At 36.0% G+C, this 24,345-nt stretch overlaps 1 protein-coding gene across 10 annotated transcripts in view; it reads left to right on the top strand.

Annotated features, from left to right (window-relative positions):
• The window catches only part of agtpbp1 (ATP/GTP binding carboxypeptidase 1), an 80,507-nt gene that overhangs the window by 41,075 nt on the left and 15,087 nt on the right, over nucleotides 1–24,345 (top strand). For 6 of the 10 annotated variants that reach the window (XM_008103239.3, XM_062972048.1, XM_062972047.1 and 3 more), the window contains 16 exons: nucleotides 206–273; nucleotides 1,155–1,218; nucleotides 1,436–1,582; nucleotides 3,248–3,379; nucleotides 5,386–5,479; nucleotides 9,017–9,054; nucleotides 9,777–9,985; nucleotides 12,296–12,473; nucleotides 13,963–14,060; nucleotides 15,974–16,090; nucleotides 17,761–17,832; nucleotides 18,578–19,284; nucleotides 19,969–20,007; nucleotides 21,403–21,486; nucleotides 22,523–22,609; nucleotides 22,693–22,841. In XM_008103239.3, coding sequence (XP_008101446.2) covers nucleotides 206–273; nucleotides 1,155–1,218; nucleotides 1,436–1,582; nucleotides 3,248–3,379; nucleotides 5,386–5,479; nucleotides 9,017–9,054; nucleotides 9,777–9,985; nucleotides 12,296–12,473; nucleotides 13,963–14,060; nucleotides 15,974–16,090; nucleotides 17,761–17,832; nucleotides 18,578–19,284; nucleotides 19,969–20,007; nucleotides 21,403–21,486; nucleotides 22,523–22,609; nucleotides 22,693–22,841 — 2,283 coding nt within the window. Of the gene's footprint in view, nucleotides 1–179; nucleotides 274–1,154; nucleotides 1,219–1,435; nucleotides 1,583–3,247; nucleotides 3,380–5,385; nucleotides 5,480–9,016; nucleotides 9,055–9,776; nucleotides 9,986–12,295; nucleotides 12,474–13,962; nucleotides 14,061–15,973; nucleotides 16,091–17,760; nucleotides 17,833–18,577; nucleotides 19,285–19,968; nucleotides 20,008–21,402; nucleotides 21,487–22,522; nucleotides 22,610–22,692; nucleotides 22,842–24,345 lie in introns of all 10 variants that reach the window. The other 4 variants (XM_062972052.1, XM_062972044.1, XM_062972046.1 and 1 more) reach the window with 4 other exon arrangements.

Here is a 24,345-nt window from a genome sequence, read left to right as displayed (position 1 = left end):
TCTTTTTTGAGGATACTCCACTCCTCCATCCTTTTTTTTAGATCCAGCAGAATTTAAATTAGTTTATTGACGGCCATATTTATCTCTAACATATGTTAGCTATACATTTTAGATTTATCTCATTTGAAATTCAAATCTTCTCTTTATTAGTTTTTATCCCTATGTATATACCATCATAGAAAGAATGTACATCTCTAACTTGCAGAAAAAATCAAGAAAGATATGATGGCCAAAGGTTCAACTGGAATAGAAGTTATCCTCTCAACATTAGAGGTAATGTATTTGTGTGTGTGTGTTTTTGCACTTCAGTCTTCTGATTCACAGTTCAGGGATGGGCAACTGTTACCACACAGGTGCAGTCAGTTAGCTCCATATGATGTGTCACCATTGGCAGTGTTGGCTAGGACTGATGGAAGTCCAACAACATGTACAAAGTTACATTTGATCTCAGATGCAATTAATGGGTGACCGAGCCCAGTTTAAGTTTCTTGTACAGTTTGAAAGCTAGCTTTACAATTGTGTGATCAGTGTAGTCTCTTTATTCGTAGGATTTTTGTGTTGGGAAAGGAACCTACAGCATTCTTAGAAATATGTCATTCAAGAATTGCTATTTAGTATGCTAGACTTTATCTGCGCAACCTCTGTTTAAATAAAAGATTAAAAACTTCACATTGATGGTGTTTTTGTGTGCCTTCAACTCATTTCTGACTTACAGTGATCCTAAGGCAATCCCATTATGGAGTTTTACTGACAGAATTTGTTCAGATGGGTTTTACTGTTGCTTTCCTCTGAAGCTGAGAGAATGTGACTTTCCAAAGGTCATTCAGTAGGTATCTAAGCTAGGATTCGAACAATTCAAGCTACTACATCACACCAGCTCTTATAGAACCCAACATACAGTCTGTAAAATAAACTGCAATTTTGGCACTGCCTCTGTTTAGCATGAGAATTTAAAAACGAGGCCATGATGCAGCCAATGCTCAGTACCTTTTAAACCCAGATTGATGTCAGGGCCTTATTGTTCAAACTTTGAATCTTCTTTAATTACATTGAATAAATGTTTTCTTTTTTATAGTTTTACTTGCATCTCTGTGTAGCTATTATGAAAGATGTGGTATAAATACAATAAAATGCATACTGTTCCTTCTTTTTAGAATACCAGAGATCTTCAGACTACGATAAATATCTTAAACATCTTACTGGAATTGGTGGCAGTAGGTAAGGTTTGAGTATATGGTTTTATTGATATATGTTATTTTTAAAATACATGCCTGGATAATTTAGAAACACACATAGCTTGGCATTTCTGACTTCAAGAAACTGAAGACTCAATATCCCCTTTTAACTGTAATTTAAATGCTTGCATGATAAAACTGTGCCCTAGTGACATGTATATATTTTAGATTGCTGCTGATGGATCTTATTTTGTTTCTAGGAGGTAACCGTAGAACAAGTGTTCTGGTTTCTAGAGGAGGGACACAGATTTTATTACAATTGCTTGTGAATGCCAGCAAAGAATCCCCACCAAATGAAGAATTAATGGTGCTACTTCATTCTCTTCTTGCAAAAGTTGGTCCAAAAGGTTAGTTTAATTTGAGTAAGATCATGTGATTGAAGTTGCTTTTGTTTCAGTGAGTGCTCTTGGAAGTTAGTGTTGTCATAGTACCCTGCACGATTATGCCTCTTAAACAAGAATGGGATTATGACTAAATTATCTTGAACCAACAGAATGGAATAGTGTGTTAGCTTTAAACCAGTGGTTCTCAACCTGTGGGTCCCCAGATGTTTTGGCCTTCAACTCCCAGAAATCCTAATAGCTGGTAAAGTGGCTAGGATTTCTGGGAATTGTAGGCCAAAACACCTGGGGACCCACAGGTTGAGAACCACTGCTTTAAACTGAAGTAACTGAAAGGTTGGTGTTATGCTACGTATTGGCATAAGGGCAAAAGGAGCCGAGATTGTGCTTTGGTAGTATGTAGCGGGACAATCCTATCCTAGAGGACTGGCCCATAGTATTATGTCTCTTGAAGAGTTGTTGCATCATAAAGCAGAAGCATTCCTACTGAAACCATGTAGATGTAGCCCTCTGTATATGAAGTCTTCATAAAAATATGAGTCAGTACAAAAGACAGAAGTTTGTTTGCTAACTAAGCCTAAGCATGTGGAATATACCTTCTATTTCTTTATTTTTTATTTGTATGCAAAGAGTCCTTGAATATTGAAATACTATAGAGGTGGGGAAGTTCTAAAGTAATTACAGATTATTTACAGCCTGTGGCAAGGATCTTTCTCACTTACTATATGATGAAGTACTCAAATGAAGCCAGCAACAACAATTGGTTCAAAGTCACCCCTTTTCTCCAGATGCATAGACTCTGTCTCTCTTCCATCTGCTAAAACCATGAAAATTGTGGCAAAAATAGAGATTTTATGACACAGATTAAAAGCCAGTAAAAAACAAAAAAGTGGAAATAAATTTCCCACTGATGAGGAGAGCATAGGAGCATGGCTTAAATAGATAGTGTCCTATCATCCTACACACTAGTCAGGTAGGCGAAAGCTGATTGACTGACTTCCCTGCCCTTTCAGGAGCCCTCAGATATCCAGGTGGGTTTCTGGGAAAGATTATGAAGCTAACATTGCCAAAGAAGGTGGTGACTGCTGTGTAGTCTAGTTGTTTCAAGCTGTGAACAGTGCTCTCGATGACTCATGAACAATGTCATTTTAACATTTCAAGAGGTGGATTATTATTTATTTTTTTTGCATTTTGATAGCTAATAGTTTGTACTTTGCTCAGGATTTTTCTAAAACGCAGAAATATTTATAATACTTTCAGTAAATAAAAGCAGATATCAAGCTGAATGAATTAGGTTGTTGCTTAGCATCCACCAGTCATATTTGCTTTAGAGAATAGACAGGCACAGGCTAGAGTTCAAAGCAGAGGCATGTTATTTTTATATGAATGCCAAATTTAGTTAGTCTGAAAATATTCCTGGCATTCAAGATAGGGTAACTTTGATGCTCCAACCTCCGCCCATACTCACTTTGAAGTAAACATAATGGCAGAAAAGAGCTCATTGATTATCATTCTGAAATAATAACCAATGTTTCAGTTTCCCTTAATATGATATTGCTAGAATGTAAACCTAATTGTTATGTTTTTATAAATTTTCTTAATACTGTAGATAAGTAATTTTTAATTTTCCATAGATACTAATTACCCCCCCCCCCCTCTGGTGTTTTTCAGATAGAAAATTTGGAGTAAAAGCCAGAATTAATGGTGCTTTGAATATAACTTTAAACATTGTGAAGCAGAACTTGCAAAATCAAAAACTAATTCTGCCTTGTCTCCAAGTGATACGCGTGTACTCAACTACTTGTAAGTACTGTAACATTTTTCTCTCAGCATGACTCTGCTTACCTAGATATGTAATAGAAAATATCTGTGTATCATTTATGCTAAAAACTAACAGAGTTCTGCAAGATGGAGAGACAGAGAGAAGGGGGGGGGGAGTTTAAAAATATGTCTGTCTTTGTAATCAAACGTATTGCAAATACAGCAATAACATCACCTCAGTTGCACAAGCAAGGGCCCCATCCCTGTGTTTGCCAGTTTCTTGTATTCATAGAAACGCATTATGTCTGCTTGTAACTGGATACTGTTGACCACTGAGCACCGCGTATTAGGTAGCACTTGACAGATTATCTGTCAATACGTATTACTTAGTATCTGTATATAGGCTCTTGCCAGCTTTATTCTATTTAAATGTTGCATTATTAGCATGAATTATTTTATGCTAACCAGGATCCCCATGGTTAGCAAAACATTGTTAATGTTAACCATTAATCTAATGATAGTGTTAAGTTCAAGTAGGTGAGGGAAATTCAATAACAAGGGGAAATACAGAGACTGTGGTCCTCTTAATCCTAATAAATAGAATGTAATATTGTTAAATATTCCAAAATAGTTCTCTTGTATCAGATTGTCCCTTTTGTATGGAGTTAGCCTATCACTTAGACCTTCTGCAATGTCAGAAATCATGTTTCCATTTGTATGCTTAACTAAACACGAATGGCATGGATTATATTAACTAATGAACAAATGCAGTAAAATACCTTATCTTGCCAATGTGTTTGCTTCCAAAAATAAGTTAAAGACATAGCAAATAATATTTTGTAACCTTACAAAACAGATGTTGTAACATATAGCAGAACGGTCTTTCACAATTTTGGGTGTGGGGCTGAATGGAAGTTTGGAAAGCTTATCTTTTGGGCTGCATTTCAGCAATGGGCAGAACTAGGAGCATGGGGTAGGGATAGAGATAAAGTAGAGAAGGCCAAAACAGGCAGATCTTAATATAATTTTTACAAATGTTAACATTTCTATGCCAAGTGTAAAAAACATAGTTCAGGGTTTTTTGTACTGTTCTCTTAAAATGAGCCCTAGACCAACAACTTGAAGGCAAGCAAAACACTGGTGGCCCATCATCCAAGCAAGCCAGTGGAGGTTAGCATGTTCTTAGCGGGGGGTTGGCCTAGATGGCCCATGAGGTCTCTTCCAACTCTACTATTCTATGATTCTATGATTCCACTGCTTAGACAAGTGGCCACTGCTGGTGCCTGTTATTTACAAGCAGGGTACTTTAAGTTAAAATGTCTTTAAATATCATCATAATGTCTAATCCGTGCCTAGAGAAAGAAAACAGCAAAAGGCCAAATTTAGTTCAAGAGCTAGAGACTGCTAATTCTTGCTATTTACCTTGTACAGTAGAGTTTCACTTATCCAACATAAATGGGCCAGCAGAATGTTGGATAAGCGAATATGTTGGATAATAAGGAGAGGTTAAGAAAAAGCCTATTAAACATCAAAATAGGTTAAGCACCAAAACATCATGTTATACAACAAATTTGACAGAAAAAGTAGTTCATTACACATTAATGCTATGTAGTAATTACTGTATTTACGAATTTAGCACCAAAATATCACAATGCATTGAAAACATTGACTACAAAAATGTGTTGGATAATCCAGAACGTTGGATAAGTGAGTTTTGGATAAGTGAGACTCTACTGTATTTTGTACTCTTTAACTTGATTGGACATTTACATAATGAAGGGTGGGCAAAGTGTGGCTTGTAGAATGTAAGGAACTTGCTTGGCCTTTTTGCAATCCCTTGGCTTGACCTGTTCCTCTGACCCCCTCACAGCCCTCATTTTGAGCGAAAAATGTCTGGAAATTGTTAATTATCAGTCTACTGTTTTTATTATGAATTATGGAATACAAATGCTGTCTTAAATTTATATTAGATGTACAGTGTTTTCAGTGCGTACATTTATGTCATTGTGCCTGTGTTTTTGATCTAAAACGTGATCTTTTTTTTCCAGCTGTAAATGCTGTGTCCTTGGGTAAGAATGGAGTTGTAGAATTGATATTTAAGATAATTGGTCCATTTAGCAAGAAGAATACTGGCCTTATGAAGTGAGTAGACTATCTGACTATATGCATTTCTTAATTTTTGGACATCACTTATTTCAAAAGGAGCCTTACCTAGCATTTAAAATGAGGCATGATTGTCATCTCTAAGGATAAATTATAGTCTGCTAAAAAAAAACCCTGATGTTAAGAAAATTGAATCAGTTTTTTGATCTTTGAGACTTGCTATATAAAAGTAGTCTTTCTATATATATATATAAAAGGGTAATGAAATTTCGGCCTAGGACAAAACAACAAAACTACACATCCCAGAAACACTAAACTTGGCAGCACAACCCCTCATCCATGCCTCTACGTTCATACAACAAAAAGAAAAGAAAAATAAACTCCTAATTAGAGGGAGAGGAATAATTGTTTTTATCCAATTGCTGCCAGTTAGAAGGCTAAGCTCCGCCCACTTGGTCTCCTAGCAACCTACTCAGCCCAACAGATGGCCACCCAGCCTCTTTATAATAATAATAATAATAATAATAATAATAATAATAATAATAATAATAATAATAAATACAATCCTAAGGTTAGCAGATACCCCTAAGGATCATCCAGTTCAACTTCCTTATATCATACAGGAGGACACAATCCAACCACTCCTCACAGATGGCCATCCAATATCTGTATTATCCAATAATAATACACATCGAATCATAGCATCAGACAGTTAGGAGACACCCCTAAAGGCCATCCAGTCCAACCCAATTCTGCCATGCAGGACACAATCCAAGCACTCCCAACAGATGGCCACCCAGCCTCTCAATACTACTACTACTACTACTACTACTACTAATAATAATAATAATAATAATAACAACATCATCATACAATCCTAAGGTTTGGAGTGACCCCTAAGGATCATCCAGATCAACTTCCTTCTACCACGCAGGAGGACACAATCCAAGCACTCCTGACAGATGGCCATCCAGCCTCAACAAGTTCTCATCAACACCATCAGACAACGCCACAGCAACGCGTGGCTGGGCACAGCTAGTCTTTTATAAATCACTAGCTGTGCTCGGCCACACGTTGCTGTGGCATAGTCTGGTGTTGGTTAAAATTTGTTGAAGAAGTGATGGTATTTAGTGTGACTTCATGCCTGCTTTATACTTACATCAGCAGTAGTAGTTGAAGTCTGTTATCTTCCTCAAGTGTGGTGTCGAGTGAAGATTGTTTGGGATCAGTGTTGTCTTTGGTCTCTGTTTAAACTTGATGTTCCACTGTGGTAAGTGTGTTGTGTCTTTTTGCTGCGGTAGGATAATCTGGCCTTTTTTTGAATGGAAGTATTTGGAAGAGGCTGGATGGGCATCTGTTGGGAATGTTGGATTGTGTTCTCCATGGCAGGAAGGGGTTGGACTGGATGGTTTTTAGGGGTTTCTCCTATCAGTGTGTTTGTAGGGTTTTATTATTATTATTGTGGAGATATTGGATGACCATCTGGCAGGAGTGGTTGGATTGTGTTCTCCTGTAGGTGTGTTTGTTGTTATGTGCTTTGGTTGTGGTTGTGTGTGTACACATGGTTTTACCTTGGGTATGTGCATCATGGAAGATAAGTATTGGATTGGTTTGTTGATTCTAAGGTTTTGTTTTGTGTGGTGTTGTGTTGCATTTGGTTGAAAGTGGTGAGGCTTGAGGTGGTCTAGATCTCTAATAATGATGATGATTATGCCGAAGGTGGATGGCCATCTATCAAGACGGCTTGGGATGTGTCTTTCATGGTAGAAAGGTTGGACAGGATGGCCTGTTGGAGTCTTTGTTAAGTCTTGGAGTGTATGGTTGTATTATGATTATGATTGCTATTGTTAGTGTCATCGTCATGATCCTCTTTATTATGTAGAAGTTGGATGGTCATCTGTCATGATTGTTTTGATTGTGTCCTCGTGCATGGTAGGAAGGGGTTGGATTGGATGTCGTATATGTGTGTTTGTAGGACTGTATTATTATTATTGTTGTGGAAATATTGGATGGCCATCTGCCAGGAGTGCTTAGATTGTGTTCTCCTGTATGGTAGTATGACGTGCACCATTTTCTGCCCCTAACTTGCAGTTGTTATTGTGGTATGTGCCCGGCTGGTCGATTCCCTCTGGCAACTCTGAAGAGAGCCAAGCCCTGGTCTTGTAGTTTCATTCCGGGGCACCATTTTGTGTCTGAGGGTCGGGCGCCGCCGTTCCTTGTCTGGTGCCCCTTCCCTAATTCTCCCCCCCACCCCTCGAACGTTGTGAGGGCTGCAGTTTGGGAATCCATCTGAGGTAAGAGGGAATGGTAGTTTTAGGTGGTTGGGGAATCTCCTAAGGGAGGAGGGGGCGTTGCGGGCGAGGTTTGTGTGCCTCTTTCCTCGGCGCCATTTTGAGTCTCTCAGTAGCGCTCCGCTGTTCCTCATGTGGTATGTGGCTGGGGGCTTCTTTCCCTCCCTCCCCCCATGCCCAAGAGGGTTGTGAGTCCCTTAGTTTTGTCATCCAAGGTGGTGTGGAAATGTCTGTATGTTGGGCAAACTGTGAAGTGAGGAAACCACAGGTTTTGTAGGGTTGACCCTGGGCACCATTTTATTGCGTCGGCTTTCGCAGGGCCATTCCTCACCTGCCAGCCCCCCCCCCCCCCCCAGTGCAGGCTCGTAATTTGGGAACGCACCTGTAGTAATAGATAAATGTAGATGTAAGAGGTTGTGCAATCTCTCTGGAGAGGTATGCACCGCTTTTTTCGTCCTGTGTCTGTGCTGCCGTGAGGTCCTCTGAGGAGGATTGTTGTGAGCCTGGCATCGGTGTCGGTGGCAAGAGGCAAGTGTGGCGCAAGCATTCTGGATGGGGGGGGGGTGCGACGTTGGCGCAGTGGCTCCTGTCCCGCACATGTGCAGTAGCGGGTTTTGTGGTTTTTTTGGGTATTTTGGGCGATGATTGTGTTTCTGAGTTGTGGTTGTGTTGTTAGAACCCAGCGGGGAGGATCAGGGGTTGTGTTGTCAAGTTTCATGTTTCTGAGTGGTTTAGTTTTCCCTAAAATGGTCAGAACACTTTTATATATATAAATAGTCCAGACAACCCATGCAATATATTCTTTGTACCCAGGATTTTTTTTTGTAATTCTTCTATTCCCTACAACTATTTTATGTGAAACATTCAGAATTAATTGCTGGTAATAACAGAAATCGGTAGGTTTCTATTATTTTTTGTAGTCATATTTGAGTAAGCATATTTGATACTGCCCAAGCTTATCTCCTGGCTGTAAGCTTCATTAAAACATACAATAACAAGAATGTTTGAAGTCAACAGAAAATCATTTTTGAAAATATATTTACAAAGTCAGTATCTAGATTATGTATAGATGCATTGTTGTAGGAAGACAAATTTTGTGGACTATAAACCAAATGTGTTTTGAATTAATATTTATTTTTCATGTCATAACATGTCATGTTTTTCATGTCATGTTGGACTCTCATCCTGTTAGGCTGCTTAAATACAGATTTAACTATTACACGCTTGTTATTTTGTATTTTTTGTATTTGCTTGTCTATTTTTGTGTGTGTTTTTATATTCACAGAGTTGCTTTAGACACCCTTGCAGCACTGTTAAAATCAAGTAAGTATAGTTCAGTATTTAATAAAAAATATTATAGAACACATGACATATGAATAATTTGATGTAGGTTTTTGCTTGTTATCATCCTAGAGAAATAAAATGTCATATATTTTCTATGGAAAGAATCAGGAATTTAATTGTTCTGAAGCCAATGAGTGGCTCTGCTCATGAAAAAGAAGACAACTGCTGAAACTGTACTGGTCCTTTCGCTACATTTTAATAACCACTTTTTCAGTATTCATAATTCTTCTTGAAAGTGCTGCTAATGCCTATTTTTATTTATTTTTCTTACAGTTTCTATCTAAGCTTTTTCCCAAGTAGTTCGAGGAAATGTATATTTTTCTTTCCCTTCTTAATTTATCCTCACAACAAAACTGCAAAAGAGATTATGATGCAAAAGTATATGGCTGATCTGAGAACAACTAGGAAATCTAATTCTGAACAGGGGCTATATTTTTCCCTGTTCTAAGTCAAATATTTTAGATCTTGTCAGTAGCATTATTGAATTTGCAAAAGTTTGGGTAGTCCTGTCATTTTCAAGCATCTTTCTTTATTTCACATTGTTTCATTTAAATTCTTCATCTACATATGTAATATGAAAACAAGTCATAAAGACTTTAAAATGAAGGCAGAAGTAAAATAAGTTTTTTTGGTTTTACTTTTTTAACTGTTTAGAAATCCTTGAAAGGTTGATAACTCCTAGTTCTTCTCCTTTCTTACAGGAACAAATGCAAGGCGAGCTGTTGACAGAGGCTATGTCCAAATGCTTCTAACAATTTATGTAGATTGGCACCGTCATGATAGCCGACACAGACACATGTTGATCCGAAAGGGAATCTTGCAGGCTATTAAAAGTATTACAAACATCAAACTGGGAAGAAAAGCATTCCTTGATGTCAATGGGATGAAAATTCTGTACAACACTTCACAAGTAAGCTTTCAGAAGTTATATTGCTAATGATGTATAGTGAAGCTTCTTTATATGCCAATGAGATGATGATATAAATATGCATTGTAGATAAAATATTGAACGCTGTAGAAATGATGGCCTTTCTTCAGCTACAAAGCATGTATACTTCACAGGGAATTATATTCAATCTGACCTGCTAATTCTGACATTTTGAAGATTCAGTTGACTTGCAGTTGATTATACAGTAGAGTCTCACTCATCCAACATTCACTTATCCAACATTCTGGATTATCCAACGCAGTAGTCAATGTTTTTGTAGTTAATGTTTTCAATATATTGTGATATTTTGGTGCTAAATTTGTAAATATAGTAATTACTACATAACATTACTACGTATTGAACTACTTTTTCTGTCAAATTTGTTGTGTAACATGATGTTTTGGTGCTTAATTTGTAAAATCATAACCAAATTTGATGTTTAATAGGTTTTCCTTAATCCCTCCTTATTATCCAACATATTCGCTTATCCAACATTCTGCCGGCCCATTTATGTTGGATAAGTGAGACTCTACTGTATTCCCATGTATAGTTTGCAGCTGCCTTTGCCTATATTTATTTATGGCATTTTATCCCATATTCAGCCAAAATATATTCCAAGCTATTGTATGCATAGTAATAGAGATCAGAGCCCTGTCTATAAGTCGTTTCTCTAAACCATAACAGAAAAGGCAAAGGAGATGAAAAGCCAGCATGGTATAGTCCTCTGAGTGTTGGACTAGATTGGCAGAGATGAGGGTTCAAATCCTCATTCAGCCATATTAATTGACTAGAGAACCTGTGGCAAGTTGTGTTCTTGCAGTCTTAGAGGGAGGCAATGACAAACCTCCTTAGAATAAATTTTCCAAGAAAACTCTGGGACAGGGTCACCCTAAATCTGAGTTAACTTAAAGCCACATAGCAGAAAACAATTGAAGAGGAAAACAAAACTCAAGCACCATTTTTATGCTGTAAATTTACAGTGTTTAGCTTTGTTCTATACAGATTGGTATCCCATAATTTGCAGAATGTCAGGGGAATTTATCTCAGGCATAACCTCCAAGCTTGACCATGTTGGACATTATACTGTATTTATGTCCTAATGAAAAACTTGTTTTCTGCTTGTCTTTCACCATTTACACTTAGTTCCAAATAACATTGATTATATTTAATTTTATTAATGAATAATATTGCTTCACTAATTATGTCACTTCTGTTCTTTATTGGGATAAGTTTCAAGATCTGCTATATAATTTCCCATGCAGGAATTCCTTTCTGAAGCCCATAAGTAATTTTGTTCATAAATATCAATCATTTCAGTTTTTCCTAGCAGGTATAAGCCCAAAGGCTGCATAGGTATGGCATTCATCTGCAGTTAATGATCTGTAGCAAGAAAGCTTTTGACTAAAATCATGCAAATATTTCCACTGTTTGGTTAAATTGTATCAAATGTATGAGTGGAAAAATCTGTGGTGTTTGTTCCAACTCCCAACAATTCGACTCTGCCTCAGACTCCCACGGGTTCAGTGCATACCCATTGCATTTTGTCATAATTGCTCAGTGAAAGCTTTTAATGTAGAATATGATTAATCATGTTAGAATTAAAAGCAATGAACTGTCCTATTTCCAAATGTAAGTTTTTATGTTATGTCAAAAGACAGAACATCATTTAAAGTTTTAAACTCAAATTACTGTCATATGCCAGTATTGATTAATTGAATCCCCAAAGAATTCCAGATAGAATGCAGCTGTCCTTAATGTATAAGAATCTGAACACAGGATCTGTAACATGGGAGGAAGCTTCAGAGCATGTGTGTGTTTCATTCTCTCTCCTCCCCACCCCTATTAAAAACACACATTGCTTCAAGATTTATGTATTTTTAAAAATGCTCACCAGATTATGGACTCCAGAGATATATTACTATTTTCTAATTATTCCTTTTATCATTCTTTGTTAATTAGACTTGGTTGTAAGTAGGAAGAAGTTTTGTGTATAAATTGAAGAAAAACTTTGATTTTTTTTTAAAGAGTGGAAACTGAAAATGTTTGCACTCGGAATTAACAGTAACCATGTTAAATCAGACTTCCAGAGGATGTGTGGCTTTCACATTCCAGTTTCTCCAGGACCATAGATGTGTCAACATTTCATTATAACACAAAGAGGGTCCTTAAAAGCTCACATTCCTACTGATTACTTCAGTTTCTGTTTCTAAGTTCCTAATAACTTTCCTTCAAAAACAGGGAAATATTTTATGAGCAATGCTTTATTTCAAAATGCTTTATTTATTGTAATAGGAATGCCTGGCAGTAAGAACTCTTGATCCTTTAGTCAACACTTCCAGTCTAATAATGAGAAAGTGCTATCCTAAAAATCGTCTTCCACTACCAACAATTAAAAGTGCTTTCCATTTCCAACTGCCTATCATACCTGTTAATGGCCCGGTGTATCAGCTGTACAGTTTGCCTCCTGAAGGTATAGTCCATTTTAAAATGCCATGGTCATGTCTGTATGTGCTCTCTGATTGTAAAACATGAATATATATTGGTATGGAAGTATAACATTTAATCTTTCTTTGTTTTGCATTCTTGAACTGTCATACAAATTCTATTTTTTAAAGTTTGCCTCTTTTAAAAAAGAATTAAACAACAGGAAATCCACTTAAAGAGGAGATAGGGTCATGAGTTTCAAGTTTGAACAATTAAGCAAAACTATAAAATTTTAATTAAAACAATGTCTTCGTGACTTCCATGCAATTTTTGAACGTGGGAAAAAGTATGTTTATCATAATGTTGCTCTTCTCTTCTCATCTGCAATTCCACATACACTTCACAGGCTGGTTTTTTTAGGTGAGGGCTCTGGAACAGCAAGGACTGCTTTGTCCAAATGGGATACTGAAAATCAGATAAAGGAATCGGTCATACAAGCTGACTTCCACTTACACATCCACTGGATAAAAAGGAGTAAGGGAAGGGGAGAAAACACACTTCTTCAAATGTCGTACTGAGTATTATGTCTTTAGGTACCATCTGAAGAAGTGCAAAAATAAAAACTAGTTAGTCTTTAGGATGCTATCACCTTAATTTTTTCTCTCCCTTTAACGTATTCCTTTTTATGCAGCAGGAAACCAGCATGACTACTTTAAAAAAACAACCACTAAATGCAATAGTCCTTTGAAATATCTGTAATTGATCTGAATGAATTAAATAATTGGATTAAAATGTGTGCTCTATGTGTGCTTTTTAAAATGTTTTTCTTTAATTTCCCAGTTTCAGAAAGTTAGAACAATATATTGCTCTTGTGTGTGTCAGGAGAAAAATAATATGCAGTACATGATCATATTGAAAGTTGAAAATGCATATTGGCCATGTATACTTGCTCTGTATAACTGAATCAAAAGAAAAGAAAGTGTGCTGCTCTTACAAGATACATTTTTTCAGAGATAAATGCATTTCTTTGTAATGGGGCTATAGGATAAGAAGTGCATCTTTGCCTAACTTCATCATAGGAACTACTGCTCAGAGCAGTAGCAACTTTCCATTCTCCAGTCTCCATACCCTTAATAACATTATTGCCACCAATTACCATCTCCTTGTAGGGAACTGACTTTCCCATCTCAGAACAACTCACAGTGGTGGTTTGGGAGAATCTGCCAATGTGGGAGAGAAGCTTTATGGAGGGTACCGCTAGCATAATGAAAGATTATCATAAAGCACTGTGATCCTATTCACCCACTCAGTAATCTTTTTTTGTGTGTAAAAATCTGAAACATTTTTGTTTCAGTGCCTTGAAGAATCCATGTAATTAAATATACAACACGTGCTGTCTTGGGAAATTTAATTCATATGTAATACTAGGTTTCAATTAGTGAGTGAAAAGTTTCACATGCATCATTTCTTTTCTGGGATGCACATATTGTAGAAAACGTACATCTGCCCTACTCATAGAGCATTTTATATCACAGTGGATGACGTAGTAGATGAAAGCGATGACAATGATGACACCGAAACAGAATCTGAGATTGAAAATGATAATGAAGAAGACTTCGACCAAAATTTTAAGGTTGGTGAAATAATTGAGGAAATAACACTTGTACTTTCTTCTGAATCACATTTTCATAATCATAAGGATTGAAATCCATTAAAGGCCCCTTCTACACTTCCATGTTAGATCCAGATTATCTGCTTTGAACTGGATTATATGGCAGTGTAGACTCATAATTCAGTTCAAAGAAGATAATGTGGATTAACTGCTTTGATAATCTGGATTATATGGCAGTGTAGAAGGGGCCGAAGTCAGTTGCTTCTCTTGAGTTTCCTAAACCCTTTATTTAACTAATGGGTTATGTGGACATTCAGAGGAGGCAAAATGTGGCGTATATATTTTTTGTATGCTCATGCAAACATTTTGCAACTGTGGGAGCACCTACACCAGGCATGGTCAAACCTTTTTGCCCTGGAGCTGCATTGTGGGTTTCCGTTTTATACAGGCCTTGAATGTTTGCCTGTTGTGTTGGAAACCGCCCTGAGTCCCCGTGGGGAGATAGGACAGGATACAAATAAAGTTTATTATTTTATTATATATATATAAGCTTAAAAATACAAAACATTTCTGAAGTTGCATCGTGTATTGGTATGTTACTTTACTAAACTACTATAGGTGCTAAAGTTTCTGCAAGTGTAGAATGCTATTATAGTATAATGTTGCCTTTTAAGCAACAAATGAACAAGTCTAACATCAGAAATCCAGATTCTTATGTACTTATATTGCCAAAAAACAAAAGGTGACTTTTTAAAAAGCACATTTCACACACCAAAATGTTGAAATTCATTTATTTGTTATATTTATTTATTTATTTATTTCTGGTATTTCTACCCCGCCCTTCTCCCCGGGGGACTCAGGGCGGCTTACAAATTGTGGGAACACAGTGCCATCACATCAACAATACAATACAAAAGGCATTAAAAACTAAATAACATTTAAAACATCATAAAAACCAACATACAATAATAAAACATTACCATAATATATAATTAAATGTAGGGTTTTTTTTTCATGTGATGGATTGTTCCTTAATCACAGTGGTAATATGGCAACTATAACACTATTGCATTAACATGTGCACTATTATATTCAAAACGGCATAACAAAAACAGATAAGACAATACAGTTTAAGACCATTATCTTAATGTTTAGAATTTTTATATGTTCAGTTTCTTGCCTGAAGCTCTTTTAACATGGGAGTCTCTTTGTATAGTGCACAGTTGCATTTGTTGGACATAAAAGGCTCTGTTCCCATGTAACACTGAGGCTCCATTTACACTGGCCATTTAATATAATTTCAAATGGAATTGAAGAAAGTGGTTTCATTGTGCAAATGATTGCATTGGAAATCCTGGAACCAGTTTGAGGCCTGGATGGTGATTACACAAATACAGAACACTGATTCACATTAAGAGCTTTCCCTTGCACGGTTTTGTAGAAGTTTGTTGTCTGGCCATACCAGTTTGAAGCTAGGTTCGAACTGCACTAAAAATGGAAAGTGTAAATGGGGCCTAAGAGTATATCATAATAAGTCTAAGCAAGTGCTAACATCAACCCACCCCTCATCCATGGAGATTACAATCCACAGGATAGAACAGCCTCTACTTTGTTAAAGAAGCCAGGGTTTGTAATGGCTTTGTTTTAGCGGCATACTGGAGTTTTCTTTACTATTATTTTTGATTAATACATAACATCAAGCAAGGAATTGGGCTGAACCATAGGATGTTCCTTCTGTCGGCCTGTCTGATGGTTCATAAAGGCTTCTTTCTGCTCATAAACAGAACTCTTAATGCCTCTGAGTAATCTGTATGTGAGAGGTTTTCTTGTGTTTCCTCCTGAATTGTGTCCTCAAACATTCTTTAAATATTTAAACTGGTTTTTATCAGTTACTACAAGTACGTATTGAAGTAAATTGACATTCCCTTTTCCAGAATGATGACATAGAGACGGATATTAACAAATTGAAACCAAAGCACGAATTGGGACGACCTTTTGAAGATCTAAAGATGTATGAACAGTTTTTCCCAGAATTTACAGAAGACTTTCAGGTACAGATACTGGTATCTTTCTAAAAATTATACAGTTCATGAGGAATGCAGAGAAACTACCACCCTATGTATTGAGCTGTTTATTTTATGGAAATGCAAGCAAATATTCAAAATGTACAAGCATGCTGTTTATACTTTATTGTGTTGAAGCACAAAGAATTACTATAAGAAGTTTATTAAAATTAATTAATCTACAAATACTGTATTTATGTAACATTGAATAGAAATCTTAAACTATAGTGTCACTTTTGACACTTCACAATCTGTGTATATACATATTTTAGACTGCTTTAATTTTTAAATTATTCAATTTTTAAATTATTCAAGGCTTGAATATATTTTTAATTATTTTAATTTAATTTATGCTTTTAATTATTTTAACTGTTTAAACTTTAAATGGTTTAAACTGATTTTATTGTAACCCACCCAGAACTTCAAAATATATTTCAATAATATTAAATGTATTCATAAAAATGAACAATACAGCGGGTGCTGCCTTAGATTTAAAAGCAATGTTTTGTTCAAACTAGAGCTGCAGCCAGGTTATTAACTGGGGCTGGCTACACGGTGTGGACAACATTGCTGCAACAACATCATTGGCTTCCAAACCATTTCCAGCCACAGTTCAAAGTGCTGGTTTTAAAATGCTGGTTTTGACCTATAAAGCCCTATGGGGCTTGGATCCAGGTTTGGTGGAAACAAGGGAGAAAGCCTTTTCGGTGGTTACTCTCAGACTTTGGAACTCCCTTCCAAGAGAGACCAGTATAGCCCAATTCCTTCCTGCCTTTCATAAGCAAGTTAAGACATTTCTTTGCCATTAGGCATTTGGGAGAGGTTAAAGGGCATGCTGCTGGGGAGGTTATGGGTGGAGTTGGGAAGCATATTTAGTTTTAAATGTAATTTTAATTGTACAAGTATTTGATTGCATCTTAACTATATTATAACTTGTACCCATGACACAATTTTAATTGTTTTTAATGTTTTTAAAGGTATTGTGTTGTGTGATGTATTGTAAGCTGCCTTGAGTCCCCATGGGTAGAAAGGCAGAGTAGAAATAAAGGTGATGGTGATGGTGAGATGATAATGTACAATGGAACTTATATAAATGTTGAATTATGAACACCCATTAATTCAATATATCTGTTCTAGCTAGGACTAATAGTTGGATTTAGGATTTTAGTTGCCTGGTTGATGAAATGTGAGATATAATGATGGACTTCCATAGTAGAAGACTGGTGGAATGTAATTACTATAAATAAATTAAAAATACTAAGTATGGCATTTCATGGTGAACAAATGATAACATGTTTGGAGTATCACCCTTATAAATTAGATCGCAAACAGGATTTGCTCTGGTTAGTAATTAAATGGGAGACCACCAATGTATACCAGGTGGTGTAGGATATATTTTAGATGAAAAAACTGACAAACCCTCCTCTGAGCATTCCTTGCCTAAGAAAGCTCTATAACATTGACAGAGTTGCCATAAATTGACTGGTGATTTATCCAGCATGGAAAAAATACTTATGCTGTTCATGACCACAATGTGATAGCTTTTGAAAGGATTACAGCAATTTATATTTACTTCATATAAATTCATATTTTATTATTCATATTTTATTATTGACCATATTAACTAAAGAGAACTACCATATACTTTTCAATTACAGATATTTGACTTCGATTGGAACAAAAAATCTTGCTATCATGTTCCTGACTACTTGCGATCATCTAATGCAGGGGTAGATTAGATCTTCTGTTGATATTCTTTGGTTGAAACATTATAGCCTATATTAAAGTAGTAGTAGATAATTTCAGATGGCTTGAGTGAGTAGACTTTCAGATGTTTTTGTTTGAGATACAAGGTGGGGGATACATGGAGCTTTCTCTTCTATTTTTTCCAATTTCTTCTATCAGCTTTGTTGTTGGGAAGCAGGCCAAGGTGCAAAGTAAATAATATTATTTATCTGCCACAGGGCTGGTGGTAGATATTATCTGAGTCTGTAGGTTTGGACTGAGAGTCCTGGAAGCTCATATTTGACCCATAGTTTTGTTTCTCCATCCCTTATTGCACAGGCTTGGATTGCAGATAGGATGGTAGAGTAGGGATGAATCTTAATTTGTTCCAGCAAGGCTATGTTTGTAACATGGCATTTTGTCAATATTTCACCAATATGTAGCCTATCCCATCCTGATTATATTTATCTTCCCATTTTCCCCACATTGCTAGTTCTTTCAAACAGGTTCACCAGCTATTGACTCTCTTTTCTTCTTATTTCACTCCATTTTGGGGTGTATGCATCTTCTGCCTGGAAAAACTTCCCCATTCTGATTTCTTAACCCCACTTCAAAATGTACAATTGTAGACCCTTGAGAGGGAATGGATGAGTGTGTGTGTGTGTGTGTGTGTGCTTATGCAGTATGTCCAATGTCTGAGCCTACCTAACCACGATCCACCTTTTTTCTTTTGCTGTCTTTAATGTTAAGGAATGTGACCTGATTTCCAAGGAACCAAAACCTCTTTCAACTAATATAACACAAGGAGGACCTATTGTTGTTCCTACTGCTGAAGTGGAGCAGTCCCCAGTAAATCATGCAATAGAAATTCCTGTGAAGGAAACTCATCCTCTACAAACAGAGGACTGTAATAAAAGACCAATCTTTTTGGGTCTGGTAAAGAATGATAATAGCATGGACAATACTCTGCAGCATCACAGTGATCAAATGAATTTACTTCCATCATGCCAGTGCCTAAACCATGAAATAATTAAAGACTTCGACAAAATTTCTTTGCAAAATACTTCCAAAAGTGAACAATCTTATACTTCAAAGGCCATGACCAAAAAAGAATGCAAAAGTAGCCTTAGTGAAATTACTTGTAATAAATCTTTTCAGCATGTTTCATCTTGTGGAGGTGTTTTGTTTGAGGGAAGATCTGTCCAGCTGGGAAAGCTATGTTGTTCTGGACCTGATCCAGAAGAGGAGGATGTTTCCTGCTCAGTTTCTGTGGAAGAGCAAGTGATGCCTGAGGTCCCTGATGCATTGCAACTTCATGACCCCGAACTTTATATTGAGATAGTGAAAAATACGAAGTCTGTTCCTGAATATTCAGAAGTGGCCTACCCTGATTATTTTGGACACATTCCACCTCCATTTAAAGAACCTATCCTTGAAAGACCTTATGGAGTGCAGAGGTGAGTATTTCTAACAAATAATACATATTTGATTTTCAAATGTTGGCCATAAAATTCTGTTTAAAAAGTCAAATTTGCTAAATATTAGATTGGGGAAACTTAAATCCAGTGTATGAATAGATAAGGGGATGGGGAAATTTTCATTGATTTTAAGTGCGACTCTCTGCCTTTTCCTTCCATACCTTTTTTCTCAGTAACAAAGATTTTTTGAAAAAATAATGTCACTAGATAATGTGAGAGGCTGCTGAATTCCACGGCCTCTCAAGATTTGTGAACTGAAGTTAGAAGCCCATTGAGAACCGAGTACTCATTTTATTAAATACAATGTGAAATGATAATACATATAAAACAGGAGAGACAGTGCTTGATTTAGTGACCAAGACTGAGCAGAGTTGTCCCCAGTTCAGATTTTCTTTCCTCCCTTGAAATCCCAAGGTGATTTTGCACAATCTTTTAGTTCCACCAACTGCAAAGTGGAATTATAACGGGAATGGGAATTGTATACAGATTACTGAGATTGTTTTTGAGCACCTCTTTGTTTACTCTGATATTAATGCTGAAAATTATCATCACCATCATTATCACCACCATAATCATTATTATCATCATCATTTTTAGAAAAGCATAGGAGTCTTAAGAATTTACAAAATGTAATCTCAAATTTTATTCCTTTTCTTCCACAAGGAAGAAGAGAATGGCTGGCAGTCACATACGAACTCTGATGTATGTGAAAGAAATATTGAATATTTCTCCTTCATAACATCGGGGTTTCTTGAACTCCTTTTTGACAATAGTTGGCAGTGAATGGGTGTGTGCCGTTTCCTTGAACCTTGTATTCCAAATTGATAGGACAGAAAATCCAATTGGTTTCTAGTTATCTCTAGAACATGAGTAAACAAAAGTCCGTTTTTTATTATTACCGAAGGGAAATTGTATGCATTATAGTAAGATCAGACTTTTAAGAGGGTCAAGTTCCACATATTCCATTGCAGATTTCTGTTGTGTGTGGAGCCATTTCATATATTGAGCATCTTTGATAACTCTTTGACTCAAAACTGACTCCGTATAAATTTGAAAATGGATATGAATTGTGTGCAGTGAGTTTTGTCTGATGTCATCCACCTGCCATCGGACCATGTTCTGCTTGCGAAATGGATCATAGCTCCCTTTGTAGCCTCCTCTTCTCTATTGTGTAGTACTAGGAGTAATGGGAGAATGGGAGATGGGAGAATAAAGAAGCCTGTTATGGAGTGGAAGTCACTAATCTTTGACAAACCATTTGACAAGTCAGTCAGGCTTTACCTTTGAGAAGACCTTTATTTGATATGTGTAGCTTTAAAACCTATGTTCTCTGTTTTCAGAGATGGGTTTGTGTGATAAAGTTTCAAGTATTTAAAATGTAGGTGTGATAGCCAAATTGCACTGATTACTTCTCAGAAGTAATGGAAGACATATCCTTACTTGAATATAGTACTTGTACTATGAGCCACTTTTCCCAGTGCCTTAAAGGGAATTAATCTTCTGTACAGTTTCTTTTTTTCCTCTCTCTTATATGGTTTGTGTGCTAATAATATTTTTCCTACATATTTTGAAGCAGTTCTCAGCAAATATGTATCATATAGTGGGTCTTTGATATGGAGAGAGCAATTTGACATAGTCAGTCTACAAGACAGTGAGGCCAGTAAAAAAAAACCCTTCTGTAGAAATAATTTATCTGTACTGGGACATTTAGTTCATAATGTTCAAAATGATATATCCAGAGGCGAGAGGCTGCCATACTAACCCAATCACTGCACAATAAGTCTCTGAAACTCTTTTAACCTTCGTCTTCTGTTATAATTGATTAAATTGCTAACTTCACTTTCAAATCTTCACTCATGATACCTACTAACAATACTTGAAAAAGTGATTACTAATATAAACTTAGACATAGGCTGGTTTTTCTACATTCATAAAGTAATTGATTTCAAAAACAATAAGCAGGAGGATATGCAGAAGTAGCAACCATACTTTGATTTTCAGTGTTCTTTTGCTTTCCAAATGACTTTTGTAGGTGATACTGAGTGTTCTACCCAACAATTGAAAAAATGACATGAGAACTCTCTTTATTGTTAATAGGACGAAAATTAACCAAGACATTGAAAGGTTGATCCATCCTAACGATATTATAGACAGAGTGGTTTATGATCTTGATAATGTCAGGTAGGTTTCACAATACCCCATTTTCATTATTCTGTGGTCTCTTTTCTACAATAGTATTTTGTACATAAATACCTTTTAGAAGGAGATGAGTAAAGTGATTTGATAGTTAGCTGGTTTCCTAGACTGTTAACAGTTATATTTTGCCAATTTCAGCTTGAGGCTATTGTAAATACATTTTGACTAGATCCATATTGAACATTTAGTAATTAAGTAGAATGGTCTTTTGGGGGCTCCTTGTGTTGCAATTTTTTATTGTTCTTATCATGGTTTTTGCAATTGTGTATTTTTAAAGTATTTTAATGTTTTAATATGTATTTATCTAATTGATATAATTTATAGCCTGCCTTTCTCCCAATTAAGATTTAATGGGGCACACACATGAAGTTTCAAAAATGGTTGTAAAAGCTTTTTATAACGAATTTTTCAGGCATTTGTCTTGCTTTAATTCATGTGTGAGCCACTTTGGGTCTCTGTTGGGATATAGGTGGGATATAAATGAAACCAATTGAATAAAAATACATATTAAAACATCAATGCTTGTAAGACACAAAAATGGTTAAAATGACAAAATAAATTCATTTACATTGTTTTGCATTTTAATAGCTATTAAATCTTACTAATCATAAACCCAACAATAAGTTATTCAGCTTCGGAAACCAAAACAATCACATTTTGTTCAGTTGAAATAGAACATTACTCTTCATACTTTATGAAAGGTGACATTATGTAATGCTTTACTCTAGGTACCGTACTTGATAAGCAACATAGAAAGGTTCTGTCTGCTCTACTTTTAAAAATTCAATCATATTTAAAACAAATCTAAAGAATATGAATTGTGTTCGTTGTGTAACCTTTTCTAGATCATAAAGCCATTTAATAATTACAGTAAGCCATAAAAATGTCACTAAGTGACATTTATAGGCATCATTGGAATGAATTAATGTTTTTCCATCACCATTTGTTATGTATAATGAGTGTGGTATTAAATTAGAATAAAATTACTTCCCTCCCATTTCTTGTAATTTTATTCTTTTAGTTATCCAGTGCCAGATGAAGGAGATGTCTTGAAGTTCAACTCCAAATTTGAATCAGGAAATTTACGGAAAGTTATTCAGATCAGAAAGTAAGATATTTTTTGTTATTTTTATGCCATCATTGAACTTTAGATTATGCTAATTTTAATTATTTCTTTCTGCTCATTTCTAGAAATGAATATGATCTTATTCTGAACTCCGATATAAACAGCAATCATTATCATCAGTGGTTTTATTTTGAAGTCAGTGGAATGCGGGCAGGCATTGCTTACCGATTTAATATAATCAACTGTGAAAAGACAAACAGTCAGTTTAATTATGGTAAGATATATTTATTTTTCATATAGAAAGAAATAACTTAGAAAGTGTGAAGAATCATTCAGTATTATGAATCCTTCAGTCCCCCCCCCCTTTAAACTTTGAAAGCTTTTAGATCCTGATCCCATGAAGAATTGCCAGAAAAAAACTATGTGGAATAGAAGTTGTCACCCTTTAATATCCAACAACCTTTTTGTAGTGGTTTCTTAATTGAAACTATCTGTAACTGCATTCTTTAGAAGTCTCTCAAGTCAGTAAGGAACAGAAAAAGTATTGGAACTGAAGGTAGCAAACTTAACTCTTTATTCCTCTCTTTCTTGTATGAAAAACAGGACATTTTATCAAAATGTGGGGATTGCCTACCACCACTGTGACCATCATGCACAGTATGCCATGTATAAAATGAATAGGTAACAAAGCCTGCTTAAGTAACTAGAATTTGCACTAGTCATTTTGAATTTTGATTGTTGGCCTACCAATACTAATAATTACAATAATTATATAGCACAAAGGTGATTACAGGACATGAGAGTGAGTATAGCAAAATGTACTGCTATAAAACAAAACAGACTGAGATAGAACTAGGGTGACACAAAGTTCTAAGCAGTTGATTTAGGAGAAGAGAAAATCTAACATAGAAACCTGTTGATGGCATTCCGATATCACCCTTTGAGATCTCAAGTCATAATTTAAAGCAGGATGGAAAAAAAACCCTTTCAGCTACTTCTCTAATGCTGTAATGCCAAAACTTGGTTGTTAAGGGGAAAATACTGTTAATTATGATACTTCGTAGGTTTGCTTCTAATTTCATCAAGTTTCTGCAACCTGAAAAGTGGCATTTTCTTTCAGTTTTAAAGGGGAATTTCCAGTTTGCTTCTGAAATTTAGTGATGTAGTTTCCCCTGAACTTTGGCAGGGTAATTTGGGGGACTGTTGGCCATGACAGTGACCTGGGAACCATATGCAGCTTGTATATCTCCCTATTCTGCTTTAAAGGTTTGATATCAGTCTTGTGCATGTGTCCCCTCACCTTCCTTCAAGCGCTTAGCTTAATGGATCATCAGTTTGGATGTCATGACAAACTGCTGCAAACAGGTATTGGAAACCTTGATCTAATCCCAGTTTGCTATCTGCTCACTCAAGCCACAGTATCCTGAAATGTAAACTGTGGCTTGTGCAGCTGAGTGGACAAGAGAAAGCAGATAGAGTCAAGAAAGGTTTCTTCTCAGTCCTCCAAATCATGCCATGATCACAATAGCCATGTTCAGTGCTAATCGTTGGCTATCCTCATGGCTTCTAAGGGTCAGAAATGTGACACACAAATACAGCCACTGCTTATTATATATGAAGTTAGAAACAATCCAAAAGAATCTTGAAACAATGAACTGTTGAATTCATTAATAATATCAGGAATCAAAGTAAAAACTTAACTGCTGGCGTATCCTAGTACATTGTTCATTTCTTTGCTGGACATATACCTTGTGTCTAATAATATATTTTTATGGAAG

Source organism: Anolis carolinensis, chromosome 2 (assembly GCF_035594765.1).
Source record: "Anolis carolinensis isolate JA03-04 chromosome 2, rAnoCar3.1.pri, whole genome shotgun sequence".
Classification (NCBI taxonomy): Eukaryota; Metazoa; Chordata; class Lepidosauria; order Squamata; family Dactyloidae; genus Anolis; species Anolis carolinensis.
Note: the sequence above shows the minus strand (reverse complement) of the source record. Positions and strands in the feature narration are given on the sequence as shown.